At 42.3% G+C, this 17,200-nt stretch overlaps 1 protein-coding gene across 6 annotated transcripts in view; it reads left to right on the top strand.

Moving 5' to 3' along the window:
* The window catches only part of itpk1a (inositol-tetrakisphosphate 1-kinase a), a 201,733-nt gene that overhangs the window by 168,432 nt on the left and 16,101 nt on the right, over window positions 1-17,200 (top strand). For all 6 annotated transcript variants that reach the window (XM_078406789.1, XM_078406788.1, XM_078406786.1 and 3 more), the window contains 2 exons: window positions 14,179-14,277; window positions 16,140-16,180. In XM_078406789.1, the coding sequence (XP_078262915.1) occupies window positions 14,179-14,277; window positions 16,140-16,180 (140 nt within the window). The remainder of the gene's footprint in view (window positions 1-14,178; window positions 14,278-16,139; window positions 16,181-17,200) is intronic.

Genomic DNA, 17,200 nt, shown 5'->3' with positions numbered 1-17,200 from the left:
TGTAGATTTGCAATACAGAATAAGACCAGGAGAGCCAAGTTTCTTTAAAAATGATTTTAGCAACAAGGTTATGGCTGCCACAAAAACTTTGTAGATGTCCAAAATAGTATGAACGGGAAAATAGCGGTTTGGCGATATATCTGTGTCACCCTCTATTTGCGCAGGGTTTGCTGTTTCTAAAGCAAGTTTTGAGAACTAAGTAGTCTTCTCAGAGTCTGACCAGGTTTATACATTGTCACGTCTACTCCACCATTCAATCATGGCTGATCAACCTCTCCCTCCTAACCCCATTCTCCTGCCTTCTCCCGCATAACCCCTGACACACCTGTACTCATCAAGAATCTATCATTCTCAGTCTTAAAAATATTAATTGACCTGGCCTCTACAGTCTTCTGTGGCAAAGAATTCCACCGATTCACCACCCACTGACTAAAGAGATTCCTCCTCATCTCCTCCTTAAAGGAATGTCCTTTAATCCTGAGGCTATGGCCTCCTAGTCCTAGACTCTCCCACTAGCAGAACCATCCTCTCCCCATCCACTCTATCCAAACCTTTCACTGTTCTAAAAGTTTCAGTGAGGTCCCCCCTCGTCCTTCTAAACTCCAGCGAGTTCATGCCCAGTGCCGTCAAACGTACATCATCTGTTAACCCACGCATTCCTGGGATCATTCTTGTAAACCTCCTCTGGACCCTCTCCAGAGCCAGCACATCCTTCCTCGGATATGGTGCCCAAAATTCAAGGTTTCAAGGTCAGTTTATTGCCACATGTGCCAATTAAGGTACAGTGACATTTGAGTTAACGTACAGCCGTACTAAGTGCAAAGCAACAAGGCACACAACCACATAAAAGTGAACATAAACATCCATCACAGTGGATTCCACATTCCTCACTGCGATGGAAGGCAATAAAGTTCAATCTTCTTCCTCTTATTCTCCCGCGGTCGGGGCAGTCAAAACATCTGCAGATCAAAGCCCCTGCAGCACAAGAAATTGCACACAATACTCCAAATGCAGCCTTCCCAGCGCCTTGTAGAGCCTCAACATTACATCCTTGTTTTTGTGTTCATTGTGCAGATTTTAAATTATTGTCCATGCTGAAGGAACATTTTGAGCCATTACTGCCATTGGCAAGAATCTTCATTGCACCAACCCATTCACACCACACAACTAACCATTATGGCTAAAAATATTTAATTGTAATATTATGGGACCAACTACTGTATGAAGGATTTGGTTATCAAAGAAAGTCCAGAACCAACAAAGCTTTCAAGTTATTGTGTTCTTTTTTAGAAAAAGGATGCGGTTAGTTTTGTTAATGGTTCGCTTTGCCTCATGGATAAATTATTTGATACAAGATTCTTGATGCATTGCTTATGTCATTCCTTAAATAAATGGAGTGAGCCACCATTGAGTTGAGAACATCAAAGCAATGGAATGGGAAAACAGTGCAGAAAGTGGGAACTCTAAAACCATTGAGATCGCATGTTATAGGTGGATGACTTTAATTTGAATCTGTGTCCAATGGTGATTGATGTTCTGATTTAGTTGGGGCATGCTTTGGTAAAATCATTGCACTTCCCTTGTTGATGGAGAGTGAAGCTAGGATTTGGTGCAAGGAGTGCTGGTGCAGGATTCCCCAAAAAGTTAAATTGTAAGTCGAATCAGTAGTAAAGAAAGCAAACACAATGCTAGCATTTATTTTGAGAGGGCTTGTATACAAGAACAAGGATGTAATGCTGAGGCTCTACAAGGTGCTGGTCAGGCCGCATTTGGAATATTGTGAGCAATTTTGGGCACCGTATCTGAGGAAGGATGTGCTGGCTCTGGTGAGGCTCCAGAGGAGGTGTACAAGAATGATCCCAGGAATGAGGAGGTCAACCTATGATGAACATTTGTCGCACTGAGCCTGTACTCGCTGGAGTTCAGAAGAATGAAGGGGGGACCTAATTGAAACATACAGAATGGTGAAAGGCTTGGATAGAGTGGATGTGGAGAGGATGTTTCCACTAGTGGGAGAGTCTAGGACTAGAGGTTATAACCTCAGAATTTGAAGGACATTCTTTTAGAAAGGAGATGAGGAGACATTTCTTTAGTCAGAGGGTGGTGAATCTGTGGAATTCTTTGCCACAGAAGGCTGTGGAGGCCAAGTCAGTCGATATTTTTAAGGCAGAGATGGATAGATTCATGATCAGTATGGGTGTCAGAAGGCAGGTGGGAGAAGGCAGGTGAATGGGGTTAGGAGGGAGAGATATATCAGCCATGATTGAATGGCGGAGTAGACTTGATGAGTTGAATGGCCTAATTCTACTCCTATCACTTTTGATCTTATTTATTCACAAAATGCTGGAGCAACTCAGCAGGTCAGGCAGCATCTCGGGATAGAAGGAATGGGTGACGTTTCGGGTCGAGACCCTTCTCCTGAGGAAAGACATTCTCGCCTTAGAGGGAGTACAGAGAAGGTTCACCAGATTGATCCCTGGGATGGCAGGACTTTCATATGAAGAAAGACTGGATAGACTAGGCTTATACTCGCTGGAATTTAGAAGACTGAGGGGGGATCTTATAGAAACATATAAAATTCTTAAGGGGTTGGAGAGGCTAGATGCGGGAAGATTGTTCCCGATGTTGGGGAAGTCCAGAACCAGGGGTCACAGCTTAAGGATAAGGGGGAAGTCTTTTAGGACCGAGATGAGAAAACATTTCTTCACACAGAGAGTGGTGAGTCTGTGGAATTCTCTGCCACAGAAGGTAGTTGAGGCCAGTTCATTGGCTATATTTAAGAGGGAGTTAGATGTGGCCCTTGTGGCTAAAGGGATCTGGGGGTATGGAGAGAAGGCAGGTACAGGTTACTGAGCTGGATGATCAGCCATGATCATATTGAATGGCGGTGCAGGCTCAAAGGGCCGAATGGCCTACTCCTGCACCTATTTTCTATGTTTCTATGAAACGTCACCCATTCCTTCTCTCCCGAGATGCTGCCTGACCTGCTGAGTTACTCCAGCATTTTGTGAATAAATACCTTCGATTTGTACCAGCATCTGCTGTTATTTTCTTATACTACTTATGATCTTATGATCTGAGCTCATCTAAACATGGATGCCACTGTAACTGCCCCAGCCCTGTTTCTTTTCAACTGTAGAAGACTCTATCATCTTCTGGCATTTCACTTTTTGCCAAGATCCTTTAATGTGGTGATGTTTTTGTAGCTTTGCATAGTGTGCAATAAATCAGTATGGAGGTGGATGCGGTCACACCAAATTCTGCGGTTATATTGATGTAAAGGACAGTCTTCATTCTAACCACAGGAATGTGCGCATAGGTTGCTGGCAATGCTCTGAGATTCCTCATGATTGTTCATTTTGACTCAAACAGAGTTCCAGTTGAAGCACAGTATTTCACTCACGCGGTGTTTTAAAATCTGTCCTGAGGAATAGGTCAAGGAACTGATGTAGAAAGAAAGTTGCAGCAAACGTGTCCTTCGCCCAGCTGCACCTCGTAGCCTGAATGCTTGGCGTTGATAAATGCGCACTTCTGAAAGCCTTTTATCAGCTTGGGGGTGGCACATTGGCACAGTCGGTAGAAGCTGCTGCCTCACAGCGCCGGGTTTGATCTTGATCTTGGGTGCAGTCTGTGTGGAGTTTTTGCGTTCTCCCTGTGAGCTTGTGGGTTTACTCTGGGTGCTCCGGTTTCCCATCGTATCCCTGCGACGTGCAGGTTTGTAGGTCAATCGGCTGCTATAAATGCCCCTGGTGTGTAGGGAGTAGATGAGAAAGTACAATAACATACTGCTCTTCAAGCAGTAACACCAGAACTAGTGTGAATGGGCGATCGATAGTCAGGGCGTACTCGATGGGCTGAAGGACTAGTTTCCATGCTGTATGTCTAAAATGAAAACGAAACCTTGAACCCACTATCTACTTATTATAGGAAGCCAAAGGACTAGTAGGGAAATAAAGTAGGAAACACTCCTTCTATCGCCATTTTTCTAAGGTAATTGCAGGGTGATTGAGCCATTATGTTCGCTAAAGCATAAGAGACTAATTTTTCTTCTTGTAAAGTGCATAAGGAAAGCCTTTCATCCCATGTCACATGTATCATAATCTGCAAAGCCAAGTGATCTCCAGAGTCACATTGTCTCTTGGAGAGGGTGGGGCGGGTTGGGGGTAGAACTATGGGAATGATTTACTACTCCCTGACGTTTGGCCAAACTGGTCTCCCGGTGGCCGAGCACTTCAACTCCCCCTCCCCCTCCCACTCCCAGTCTGACCTTTCTGTCATGGGCCTCCTCCAGTGCCATAGTGAGGCCCACCGGAAATTGGAGGAACAGCACCTCATATTTCGCCTGGGCAGCTTGTAGCCCAGTGGTATGAACATCGACTTCTCCCACTTTAGATAGTTCCTCTGTCCCTCTCTTCCCCTCCTCCTTCCCAGATCTCCCTCTATCTTCCTGGCTCCACCTATATCCTTCCTTTGTCCCGCCCCCCTGACATCAGTCTGAAGAAGGGTCTCGACCCGAAACGTCACCCATTCCTTCTCTCCTGAGATGCTGCCTGACCTGCTGAGTTACTCCAGCATTTTGTGAATAAATACCTTCGATTTGTACCAGCATCTGCAGTTATTGTCTTATACTACTCCCTCAGGTGCAGGCAGAGGAGACTAGTTTAATGTGGCATCATGTTCAGCACGGACATTGTGTGTTGAAGGGCCTGTCCCTCTGCTTTGATGCACTGTTCTTTGTCCTTTGTTCCCACTCCTTGCCAATTTAGAGTGATATTAGACTTCAAAATAACTCGTGAGTATCCACCCTTTGGTCACTCATCGCCAAAGATACTAGAGGAGCAAGATAGACCACTCGACCCTAAAAACCGTAGTACGTCATGGCGCCATTTTAGTAGGCAGAAACTTGCAGAAACATTTAAAAAGAAAAATAACAAAATTCTGTGAATTGATAGATGAGATATATTCTGCATTTTTATGGTATCATCGCACATACTGTTCCCCCAAAACACTGATTACACTGCGAGAGAGATAGCGAATGGTGGGTTTTTCTTACTAAAATGGCGGACGTTGCGCTCCTTTGCGTACTACACTTCCGTATAGGCGATTTCGACGGGTTCGTTCATCTTGCTCCTCTAGTATCTTTGCTCATCGCTAGTGAAAGAAGCCACTTTGAACACCATTCATACCACTGGTATGAATATTGATTTCTCTAACTTCAAGTAACCTCAACATTCGCTCTCTCTCTATCCCTCCCCCACCCAAGTCGCACCAGCTTCTCATTTTCACCCAACAGACAGCTACCAATGGCCAGTTTCCTTTATCATCGTTACCTTTTAAAATATCTTTCATTCATTGTTCTTTATCTCTCTGCATCATCGTCTACATCTCTCATTTCCCCTATCCCTAACTAGTCTGAAGAAGGGTCTCGACCTGAAACGCCACCCATTCCTTCTCTCCAGAGATGCTGCCTGTTCCCCTGAGTTACTCCAACTTTTTGTGTCTATCTTTGGTTTAAACCAGCATCTGCAGTTCCGCTCCTACACCATCAATACTCTGTGGCCTTTGCCTCCTAGGGTCGTTTTTGAAGTGAAGTATCTGAAGGAGCTGCGTCATTCAGATAGTTTCTTCCTGATCCCAGGGATTGGGTTAACATGTCATGAGAAATTGAAGACGCTGGGCCTATACTCGCTGGAGTTTAGAAGGATGAGGGTGGACCTCATTGAAACTTACCGAATAGTGAAAGGTCTGGAGAGAGTGAGTGTGGGGAGGATGTGTCTACTAGTGGGAGAGTCTAGGACCAGAGGCCATAGCCTCAGAATAAAAGGATGTACCTTTAGCAAGGAGATGAGAAGGAATTTCTTTGGTCAGAAGGTGGTGAATCTGTGGAATTCATTGCCACATGGAATTCATGGATATTTTCAAGGTGGAAATTGACAGATTCTTGATTAGGATATTCAGGATTCAGGATATCTTTATTTGTCATCCAAAAAACAAGTTTTTTGGACGAAGTTTAGTCACCCACAGTCCAACAATAGGAGCAATAAAATAAGCAAATTACACAACCCCAACCAACACAAAAAAAAGAAACATCCATCACAGTGAGTCTCCTCCAGTCCCCTCCTCACTGTGATGGAAGGCCAGAATGTCTTTTCTCTTCCCCTGCCATCTTCTCCCGTGGTCAGGCTGTTGTCGTTGCCACGTTCCAGGCCGCGCCGGACGGTGAAAGGTCCGCAGCGAGCCGACCCAAGCCCCGCGATCCGGGGCGGGCAAACACGCTGCCGCTGCACATCGGGCGGTCATGGCTCCCGACATTGAAGCCCCCGCCGAGCAGCGAAAAATCCCGCGGCCTATTTCAGGCCGCGCCGGATGGTGAAATGTCTGCAGCAGGCCGACCAAAGCCCCGCGATCCGGGGCGGGCGAACACCCTGCCACTGCCGGAGCTCCCGATGTCGGCATCCACGCGGCCCGAGCCTAAGGCGAGTCGCAGCCGCTCCCGCAGCCTCCGAGGACGGCCGGCTCCGCTGATGGTGAGTCCGGTCCGCGGGCTCTGCGAACCAGAGCCCTGGAGGCCGCCAGCTCCAGGAGTTGGGCCGATGGTAGGCCGCAGCAGGAACGGAGACCCGACCCAGAAACAAAGGTCGGGTCTCCGTTCGGAAGGGACAAATTTACAATTTTACAGTTCCCCCCCTCCCCCCCACACACACACATAGTACACAACTACAAAAACACGACATCACATCTACAATTAAGACAAAAAAAACAACAAAAACGCAAAGACAAACGGACCGCAGGTAAGCCGCAGCTGCTAGGGCAGCGCCGCCATTTTGTTCGGGTGTCCGGGGTTATGGGGCGAAGGCAGGAGAGGGAAAGATAGATCAGCCATGATTGATTGGCGGAGTAGACTTGATGGACCGAATGGCCTTATTCTGCTCCTAGAACCTATGAACTATGAACTGACGAACTTATTCCTTTACTTTGCAATTATACTTTGAATCCGTAAGTTGCTGGCTGGTTGATGTGAAATGTGGTCGCACCAATTGACTCGCCATTATTCTTATCACACAAGCCAGACATTATTCTCAGTCCCCAAGCAATCCATTCACCTCCTTTGACAGCCTGTAAATCGAGTGCTGCTTTAGACCCTGTTTTCTCTTTAGTTTAGAGATACATGCCCTTTGGCCCTCCGAATCCGCACCGACCAGCAAACCCCATACGTTAGCATTGTTCTACACACGAGGGATAATTTGCAATCTTCACCGAAGCCAATTAACCTGCAAACCTGTATGTGTTCAGAATGTGGGAGGAAACTGGAACACCCGGGGAAAACAACAAGGTCACGAGAATGTCCAAACTCAGTACACAGCACCCATTGTCAGGATAGAACTCGGGACTCTGGCGATGTAAGGCAACAGCTCTACCACTGTGCCACCCCCTTCTCTCTGGCTGTTAATTTTGTAACCCTGCACGATTTCTGCCCCTCATCTTGACATCTACTCCTGAAACCTTCGTCCTTTTCTTTAAACTATTATATTCCTTTAAAAATACATGAGTGGCTTTGCCGTTTCTTTCACCTGTCATATAGTTTGAAGTCTGAAGAAGGGTCTCGATCCGAAACGTCATCCATTCCTTCTCATCCAGAGATGCTGCCTGTCCTGCTGAGCTACTCCAATGATTTGTGTCTATCTTTGGTTTAAACCAGCATCTGCAGTTCCTTTATCTACTTTTTTTTAATTTTTAAAAAATATTTTATTTAAATTTTAACAGAACCCATACGTTATACATTTTACATTCCTTAGTAAACAATAGTCACTGACCTATAACTTCGATTATACACGTATTGTTCTGTATTTTCTCCCCTCCCCCCCACCCCCACCCCCCAGTTCAAAAGAAGGAAAAAGAAAAAGCAGAAGAAAGAAAGAAAAAGAAAAACCTGGAGTCCTGAGGGAGTCACTTCCGAGTAGTTTCTTTTTAAATTCTTGTTAGGTATCAAAGCAATCCTGAATTTAACTACTTCCTATTCTTAATCCTAGCTTTGCCACGTATGGGTTCCACACCTTCAAAAAGAAGTCATATCCATTTCTCAGATTATACGTTGCTTTTTCTAATGGGATACACCGCATTTCTGCATGCCATCTTTCAAATCTTATTTCATTTTGTTCTTTCCATGTGACCGCAACACATTTTTTTGCTACTGCTAATGATATTTTGAGAAATCTTTCTTGATGTTTATCCAAACTTAGCTTTGGTATTATTCCTTTTGTATCTCCTAGCAAAAACAACCTTGAATCCATTGGTATGATCTTATTCATCAATTGATCTAAAAACTTTTTTAGGTCTTGCCAAAAAGGAATTACCTTCTGACATGCCCATGTAGAGTGTATAAAAGTGCCCACGTCTTGGTTGCATCTAAAGCACCTTTCAGATGAGTTTGGTTTAAATTTATTTAATTTTTCCGGGGTTAAATATAGTTGCTGCAAAAAATTATACTGTACTAAGCTGTATCTCACATTAATAGTATTTTTCATACTATCTAAACACAGTCTTTCCCAACTTGGTTCATCAATAATAATATTAAGATCTGTTTCCCATCTTTGTCTTGCTTTATGAATTCCTATCTTTGGACTAGATATCTGTAGTAGTTTATACATTGATGATATAAATTTTTTCATTCCCTTGCCCTGAATCAAGGATTCGATTCCTTTAATCTGAAATAGAGACATTGAATTACCTAACTTTTCCCTTAAAAAAGATTGTAATTGATAATAGAAAAAGATACTATTCCCTGGAATTTGATATTTATTTCTCAATTGCGAAAATGTCAAAAAGATATTCCCTTCATAGCAGTCTCCTATATTTTTAATACCCTTCCGTTCCCAGAGTTGTAGTATTTGATTATTCCAAGCAAACGGCAATAATCCATTTTTTACTAATGGAGTTTTAGCTGTTAAGAAAAATCTTTTATCCTTAACTTTAACTGTTTTCAACAATGTATTAATTAAATGTTTTAGCAAAGGTGACTATCCTTAACTAATAGCTTCGCTTCCCATTTATATATAAATTCCTCTGGACAAGATTCTTTTATTTTATCCATTTCAATTTTAACCCATGCTGTTTTTCCACCCTCTCGATAAAAGGATGAAATAAAACTCATTTGTGCTGCCAGATAGTAATTTTTAAAATTTGGTAATTGCAATCCACCTAATTCAAATTTCCATGTTAATTTTTCCAGAGACACTCTTGGCATTTTACCTTTCCAAAGAAAATTCCTCACAGTTTTGTTCAATTCTTGAAAAAATTTATTTGGCAAAGGTATAGGCAGTGTTGAAAATAAATACTGTATCCTCGGAAAAATATTCATCTTAATACAATTCACTCTCCCTATCAATGTAATTGGAAGATTCATCCATTTCTTCAGGTCCTCATCTATTTTTTTTATTAGTGGTTTATAATTTAATTTATACAAATTATTTAACTTATTATCTACATTAACTCCTAAAAACTTAATGCCTTCTTTTTGCCATTTAAACTGACTTTCTCTTTTACATTGATCATAATTGCCTTCAACAAGAGGCATTATTTCAGTTTTATCTTTATTAATTTTATATCCTGATACTTTCCCATATTCTTCCAGTCTGAAATATAATTTTCTTAAGGATTCCAATGGTCTAGTAAGACAAATTAAGACATCATCAGCAAATAAAGTAATTTTGTGATCTTCCTGATTAACTTTAAATCCTTTAATATCTAAATCTGCTCTTATTAGCTCTGCCAGAGGTTCAATGGCCAATACAAATAAAGCCGGTGACAAGGGACATCCCTGTCTACTAGATCTTTCCAAATTAAATGATTGAGAAGATTGGCCATTTGTCACCACTTTGGCTTTAGGTTGTTTATAAAGAGCTTTTACCCAGTTAATAAAACCATTTCCTAATCGGTACTTCTCTAATACTTTAAATAAAAAATCCCATTCTAACCTGTCAAACGCCTTTTCAGCATCTAAAGCAACTGCTACGCTCAATTCCTTTATTTTCTGTGCTAAATGTAAAATACTTATAAATCTTGCTACATTATCAGATATTTTCCTTTTTTTGACAAATCCAGTTTGGTCATCTTTAACCAGCTTCGGTAAATATTCTGCCAATCTCCTTGCTAAAAGTTTAGCAACTATTTTATAATCTGCATTCAACAATGATATTGGTCTATAAGAAGATGCATTTAAAGGGTCTTTCCCTTTTTTTTTTAATTACAGTTATAATTGCCAATGAGAAGGAGTCTGGTAATGTAGAAGTTTTTTCCGCTTGATGTATCACTTCCATAAATAGTGGTAACAACAAATCTTTAAATTTTTTATAGAACTCAGGCGGAAAACCATCTTCCCCTGGAGATTTATTACTTGGTAAAGAATATAATACTTCCTCCACCTCTCTCAAAGTAAAGGAGGCATTTAGTCCCATCTGCTCCTCATTAGAGATTGTTGGTAATTGTATCTTGGATAAAAAATTATTTATCTTAATTTCATCCTTTTCAGATTCAGAATGGTACAGATTAGTGTAGAATTGCTTAAATACCTCATTGATTTCTCTAGGTTTATAAGTAATAATGTTCTGATCTGTTCTAATTGAATTTATTGTTCTTGATATTTGTTCTTCTTTCAGTTGCCATGCCAATACCTTGTGCGCTCTTTCTCCTAATTCATAATATCTTTGGTTAGTTCGTAATATTAGTTTTTCTGTTCTGTGAGTATGTAAAGTATTGTATTGAAATTTTTTATTTGCAAGTTGTGTTTTTTTTGTATCTGAAGAAGTTTTCTGTAGGTCTTTTTCTAATACGGTGATTTCTTTTTCTAATCTTTCAGATTCCTTCCTATAGTCTTTCTTTATCTTAGATGAGTAGCTTATAATTTGGCCTCTCAAATAAGCCTTCATTGCATCCCATACAATAAATTTATCATCCACTGAATTTAAATTTGTCTCCAAATATAATTCAATTTGTCCTCGAATAAAATCACAGAAGTCTTGTCTTTTCAATAATAAAGAGTTGAGTCTCCATCTATACACTGACTGTTCTTTATCTGGCATCGTAATTTTCATTAATAATGGTGAGTGATCCGATAACAATCTAGCCTTGTAATCTATTTGTATTATTCTACCGCTTAATTGAGCTGAAATCAAAAATAGATCTATTCTAGAATATGTATCATGTCTATTGGAATAAAAAGAGTAATCTCTTTCCTTGGGATGGCTTTTCCTCCAAACATCTATTAAATTTAAACTTTCCATTAAATTCAAGGTTGTCTTCGCTGCTCTTGTCCTTGTCGTTGTCCTTGATGATCTATCCATTACTGGATTTAAACAAAAATTGAAATCTCCCCCTATCAATATATTTTCATGTGCTTCCGCTAGATTTAGAAAAGTATCCTGCACAAACTTCTCATCATCTGTATTTGGTGCATATATATTCATTAAAGTCCACAATTCTGAGAAAATTTGACAATGTACAATTATAAATCTACCTACTGGGTCACTTACAATATTTTGTATCTTAATTGGTAGCGTTTTCTTAAATAGGATAGCAACCCCTCTTGCTTTTGAGTTAAAAGAAGATGCGACCATACTTCCTACCCAATCTCTCTTTAACTTTTGATGCTCTTTTTCCGTTAGATGTGTTTCTTGCAAGAAAGCTATATCTACTTCCAATTTTTTCATCTGTGTTAAAATTCTCTTCCTTTTTATCGGTCCATTTAACCCATTCACATTATAGCTTAAAAAATTTAATGTGTTATCCATTCATTCCTTTTTTTTTTCGTTTCCTTACCTTGATACCTCTTCCGGTATTTACATTGTGCCGTATTTCGGTGTGCTCCCCTCCATAGTCCAGGTATAAAAACAGAAAAGAAATAAGAAAGATAGAGAAATAGACCCTCCCTCTAATGTTGTTAATAAATAGATTAGCAACATTACCCCCCTCTATTATACGAGGTGTGGTCCGCACCACACTTGTGCCCATGATTATGGTGGAGCATCCACATTCTCCAACCCCCCCGATATATCAAGTACTTCTAAAAATTAACAATCCTTAATACAGTTAATCCCCTCTATAGTATACAGATATTATTACTAATCAATCATTCATGAATCTTCTTAAGCATTTCTCGATGGCAATTCTTCCGCATACTCTTCTGCTTTGGCAAAGTCTTTAAAAAAATTATTTTCTCCAGTGTTGATCATAATCTTCAAAGTAGCCGGATGCAGTAAAATAAACCTATAGCCTTTCTTCCATAGAACATTTTTTGCCTTATTAAATTCTTTTTTTCTGCTCAACAAGGCATTACTGATGTCTGGGTAAAAGATTATTTTAGTATCTTCATATTCTATTGGTTTTCCCTCTCTTATATTATTCCCGACTGTTTTGAAAACCAATTCTCGATCTTGGTATCTTAAAAATTTAATCAACACAGATCTTGGCTTTTGATTAGCCGAGGGTTTCGGTCTTAGAGCCCTATGTGCTCTTTCTATTTCCATCGGACCTTGTTTATCTATTCCCAGAGTGGTCACTATCCAATCTTGAAAAAAGTTAATTGGGTCTTCCCCCTCCACTCCCTCTGGCAAACCAACAATTTTAACATTATTTCTCCTGCTATAGTTTTCCAAGGCATCCAACTTCTCCGCCGTCTTTTTACTTTCAATTGCTGCTGCAGTAATACTGTCTTCATTTTTTTCCACTCTAGATTTTAACATTTCATTTTCCATTTGCATATTATCCACTTTATTTGTCACTGTTTGAAATTTCTCCTCCATTTTTTTCAAAGCCGTACGAAATTTCTTGTTATCTCTCCTCATTAATTTGTTATCTCCTTCAATTTTCTTGAGCCTGTTAATAATTTCTTGAAGCATCGTTTTCATATTAGTCTCTGTATCTTCTTGCTTTTCTTCCTCTTCTTCATTTCCACTTCCACTGCTAGTGGAGTCTCCCGTTACCTCATCGTCACTCGAGTCCGAAACTCCAGACAAAACAGACAAAACATCAGCAGCCTCTCGGCAAACAGTGGGCTTTTTTGATAACTCACGGCGACTCCCTCGTATTTTGACCCGAGTCAAAGAGCGCTTGCTGGGAGTAGTAGATTCCAGCTTCATACCGGAACCCTCCCCAGACTCACCGCCTGCCGAGGGGTCACCAAATCTAGTCCCCTGTTCCATCAGAGCTGTGGGCCTTCCTTCGATTTTTTTCCTTGATTCTTTTGCTTGCTTCTGTGGCAGTTGTACTCCTCCTTTTACTTTCTTGGAAGGCATCTGTACGTTCTGTATTCTTTCTGATTTTATTTAAAGTACTTGATTCCTTTAGTTCGTCTTTTTTTAGCAGTTTAGGGCTTTGTTTTCGGGAGTGCTGAAAAGTTATGTCTACTCAGCCAAGCATTGGACACGCCCCCTCCTTTATCTACTTTTTAACATTGGTTCTAATTTCTACATTCACAATGATGAATTTGGGTTCGGTGTCTTGGGTGCAATGCAGCATGTGTTTCAGAGTGTGTTGAGCAAAAGCCATCAAATGCCACTAGCAGCAGAAGCTGTATTTCTTCTGGCAGGGACATCCTGCACAGTATCTGTTTTTGTGTGGGTCTTTGCTGTGACTTGTGATCGATGTTCTGGTCCATCAACCCTTAGAATTATTTTAAAAACAAAATCCAGAACGTTAATCAAACATAATTGAGAGGTAAATTATGATCAGCTTTGGATTTTCTACTGCTTACTAATTGGTGACTGCGAGGTATGTTTTGGTGGCACCGTTCTCTTCTAAGGAGAGAGATTTACCAAGTCTCTCCTTTGTGACCGTATGCATGTGGTATATTGCCTTGCCCGGATTTTCCTTTCCAAGACGTAGACTTGCTAACCTGGTGTGCTGCCTTTCCCAAACTGTTCATTGAAGTGCAGAGTATTTTTGAGGTGGAGACTGACAGGTGTTTGATTAGTACGGGTGTCGGGGGTGACGGAGAGAAGGCAGGTGAATGGGGTTGAGAGGGAAAGATAGATTAGCCACGATGGAATGGCAGGGCAGACCTCGATGGGCTGAATGGCCTAATCCTGCTCCAATGACTGATGAACTTGTGCACACTCTCCCGTCCCTGGCTCCACGCAGGTTAGCTAACCCTAACTAAAATGGTGGATTCTCCTCCCCTTGCAGATGACCGCATTTGTTCGCCTCCATTTATGGAACTCGCCAGTCAGTGTGGTGAAGACACGATGGCAGAGCTGAAGAAACACAAGCTGACATTCCCATTCAGTAAGTAGTAGAACAAGCAACTGAACCCCTGGGACAGCCGCATACTTCCTGCTGTTTCTGCACGCTCTTAATGATCAAATATTACCTAAACACGTTTGAAGCCGACCTTATTGTTTGTAATACATTTCTGGTGGCAGTTTGTACATGGGGAGAGTGTGAATTGTGATTTTTATATTAAAAGCTGCAGTGATTCTTCCTCCAAGTAATTCACAGTGACACAGCTGGTGGAGCTGCTGCCTCACAGCACCAGAGATCCAGGTTCAATCCTGACCTTGGGCGCTGTCTGTGTGCAGTTTAGACCTTCTCCCTGTGACCACGTGGGTTTCCTCCTGGTGCTCTGGTTTCCTCCCACATCCCAAGGACACGCAGGATGTAGGTTGACTGGGAGGTAGACACAAAATGCTGGAGCAACTCAGCGGGACAGGCAGCATCTCTGGAGAGAAGGAATGGGTGACGTTTCGGGTCGAGACCCTTCTTCAGACTGATATCACTGGCTGGCCTCTGTAAATGGCCCCTAATGTGGACGATTAAGCGGATTAACGTAGAACTAGTGCGAAGGGATGATCGATGGTCAGCGTAGACTTGGTGGGCCAAAGGGACTGTTTCCATGCTGTATCTTTCAGTCAATTCAATCAATCAATTGATCACCCAGCATCTGACGTGTTTGGCGAGCCATCCTGTCAGATCTATCCCACCAGCACAGAAATAGTACAGTCGTGAAGATGCATCTTCATCAATGAATTCCCCAGATTCGCCACCACATTGTCCAAAGTGCCAAAGCATCCCGGCACCCCTACCAAACATTTTACTGTGTATAAACCATTCTCCCTTTCATTCTGTTGCACCTGAGATATGAACTTCAGATTCTGCTATTTTACTTTTTCTTGCTTCTTTTTGTTGTGCTTTCGCTGCCCCATTTGTTTTAATTCCAATCTCTCCTCCTCAGCGCAGAAGCTTGGGTTCCATTCTTTCCTGAGAGGAGAAGGCAGAGAGACATGTTGAGATGCTGCCAGAGCTTGACGGTATAAGCTCACCGAGATCCCCGAGAGCTGCCTTCTGATCTTTTCAATGTTTAATTTATTAAAAAAAATAATGAAAGCTCGTCCTCCGTTTCCACTCGCTGTCTGCTCCCGATGAAGTTATCAAAACCCCCTTGCATGGTAACACTTTGTGTCAACCCATCCCTTGGTGTTTTTGGCTCTGCCTGTGACTGTGTCAGCTCAGAGCTATGCTATTCCCAGTGAGGCATTCGTGACCTTTAGGAAGGTCTGAGAGAGCAGGTGTCCCCGGTTGGAATGGGCAAGGGGTTCGGGCTCCTTCACCTTCATACCCGCACTCCATCTTCTCCACCACTGCTCCACAATTGTTTCCGTCACGTTGCCTTGCAATTAGCAAATCTTCTTGACCAAGGAACACCTTTTAGATTTTAGAATCTTGAGAGATACAGCGCGGAAATGGGCCCTTCAGCCCGCCGAGCCCGCACCGACCGGCGATCGCACCACACGCCAGCATTATCCTACACACTGGGGGCACTTCCACCATTTTATCAAAGCCAATCAACCTACAAACCTGCATGTCTTTGGAGTGTGGGAGGAAACCGGAGCACCCGGAGAAAACCCACGAGGTCACCGGGGGAACGTACAAACACCGTACGGACAGCACCTGTAGTCGGGATCGAACCCAGGCCTCCGGCGCTGTAAGGCAGCAACTCTGCCACTGTCCCGCCCCTACTGATTGGTACTGCCCACTGTAACTGTTTCTGGGATTAGGTCACTCCAGGCTTGGTGGAGGAGAAATTTGTGAGGATTTGCCAGGGGTTGCTTGTGATCAAGCATTTTAATAAACTTCTTTTCTCTTTGTAGTTTGCAAAACCCGAGTGGCACACGGCACGAACTCTCATGAGGTGAGTGACAGCAAAGGACTTTGTGGGTTAAAAAAAAAAAGAGTTGGCTACAGTGAGAAACACGTCAGCTGAGAGCATCATTTAAAACTGGACGATGATAATTATATGGATAGGAATCTATGCTGCAACTCGGGAAGTATTTCCCCAACTCGGGAAGTATTTCCCCAACTCGGGAAGTATTTCCCCATCATTGGGCCAAGTTATCAGGCATGTTGTCTTCCAACAAGTAAAGCCCACAAATTTCTCCTGCTCTCTGCTTTAGCCCAAGTAGCTCAAGGCGACACAGACGGTCACTGGAGCTGATGGAACTAGCAGCTTGTGAGCAGTGATGAGAACAAAACAATGGAAGCATTGAAGGCAGACACAGAAAGCTCAAGAGAAGTAGGTGATGTTTTGGGTCGAGACCCGCCTTCAGAATTCCTCCCCTCTCCTAAGAATGTTCTGTTCCTTTTCTCCAAAGACGCTGCCTGACCGCTGAGTTACTCAGCTTTTGAAGGGTGCCCTTTTAAAAAGGAGGTGAGGATGAACTTCTTTCATCAGAGGCTAGTTCATCTGTGGAACTCATTGCACAGAGGGCTGTGGAAGCAAGCCAGTGGATATTTTTAAGGCAGCGATCGACAAATTCTTGATTAGAACGGGCGTCTAGGTTTATGGGGAAAAAGGGATTAGGAGGCAAAGATCAGCCATGGATTGAATGGCAGAGTAGACTCGATGGGCCGAATGATTTAATTCTATTCCTATAACTTGTGAACTTGCGTCTGTCTTTGGTGTAGACCAGCACCTACACTTCTGCCCTGCACAAATGGAAGCATCTGTCCTGAATGTCGTCCTCAACTGAGCTTCCCCAGTCCTCTTGAGTACAGAATTCATAAGATTCACTGTCCTCTGGTTGAATACATTTATTTCCCTCCTCCTTGAAGGACTACCTCCCGACTTTGACCCCCGAGTGCTAGACACCTTGGCTGGGGAAACGGTAACTCCATATCTATCCTCATGAACTCCCTGAGAAATAAGATCTCA

Source organism: Rhinoraja longicauda, chromosome 10, assembly GCF_053455715.1.
Source record: "Rhinoraja longicauda isolate Sanriku21f chromosome 10, sRhiLon1.1, whole genome shotgun sequence".
Classification (NCBI taxonomy): Eukaryota; Metazoa; Chordata; class Chondrichthyes; order Rajiformes; family Arhynchobatidae; genus Rhinoraja; species Rhinoraja longicauda.
The sequence above is the reverse complement of the archived record's forward strand: the minus strand, read 5'-3'. Positions and strand labels throughout refer to the sequence as shown.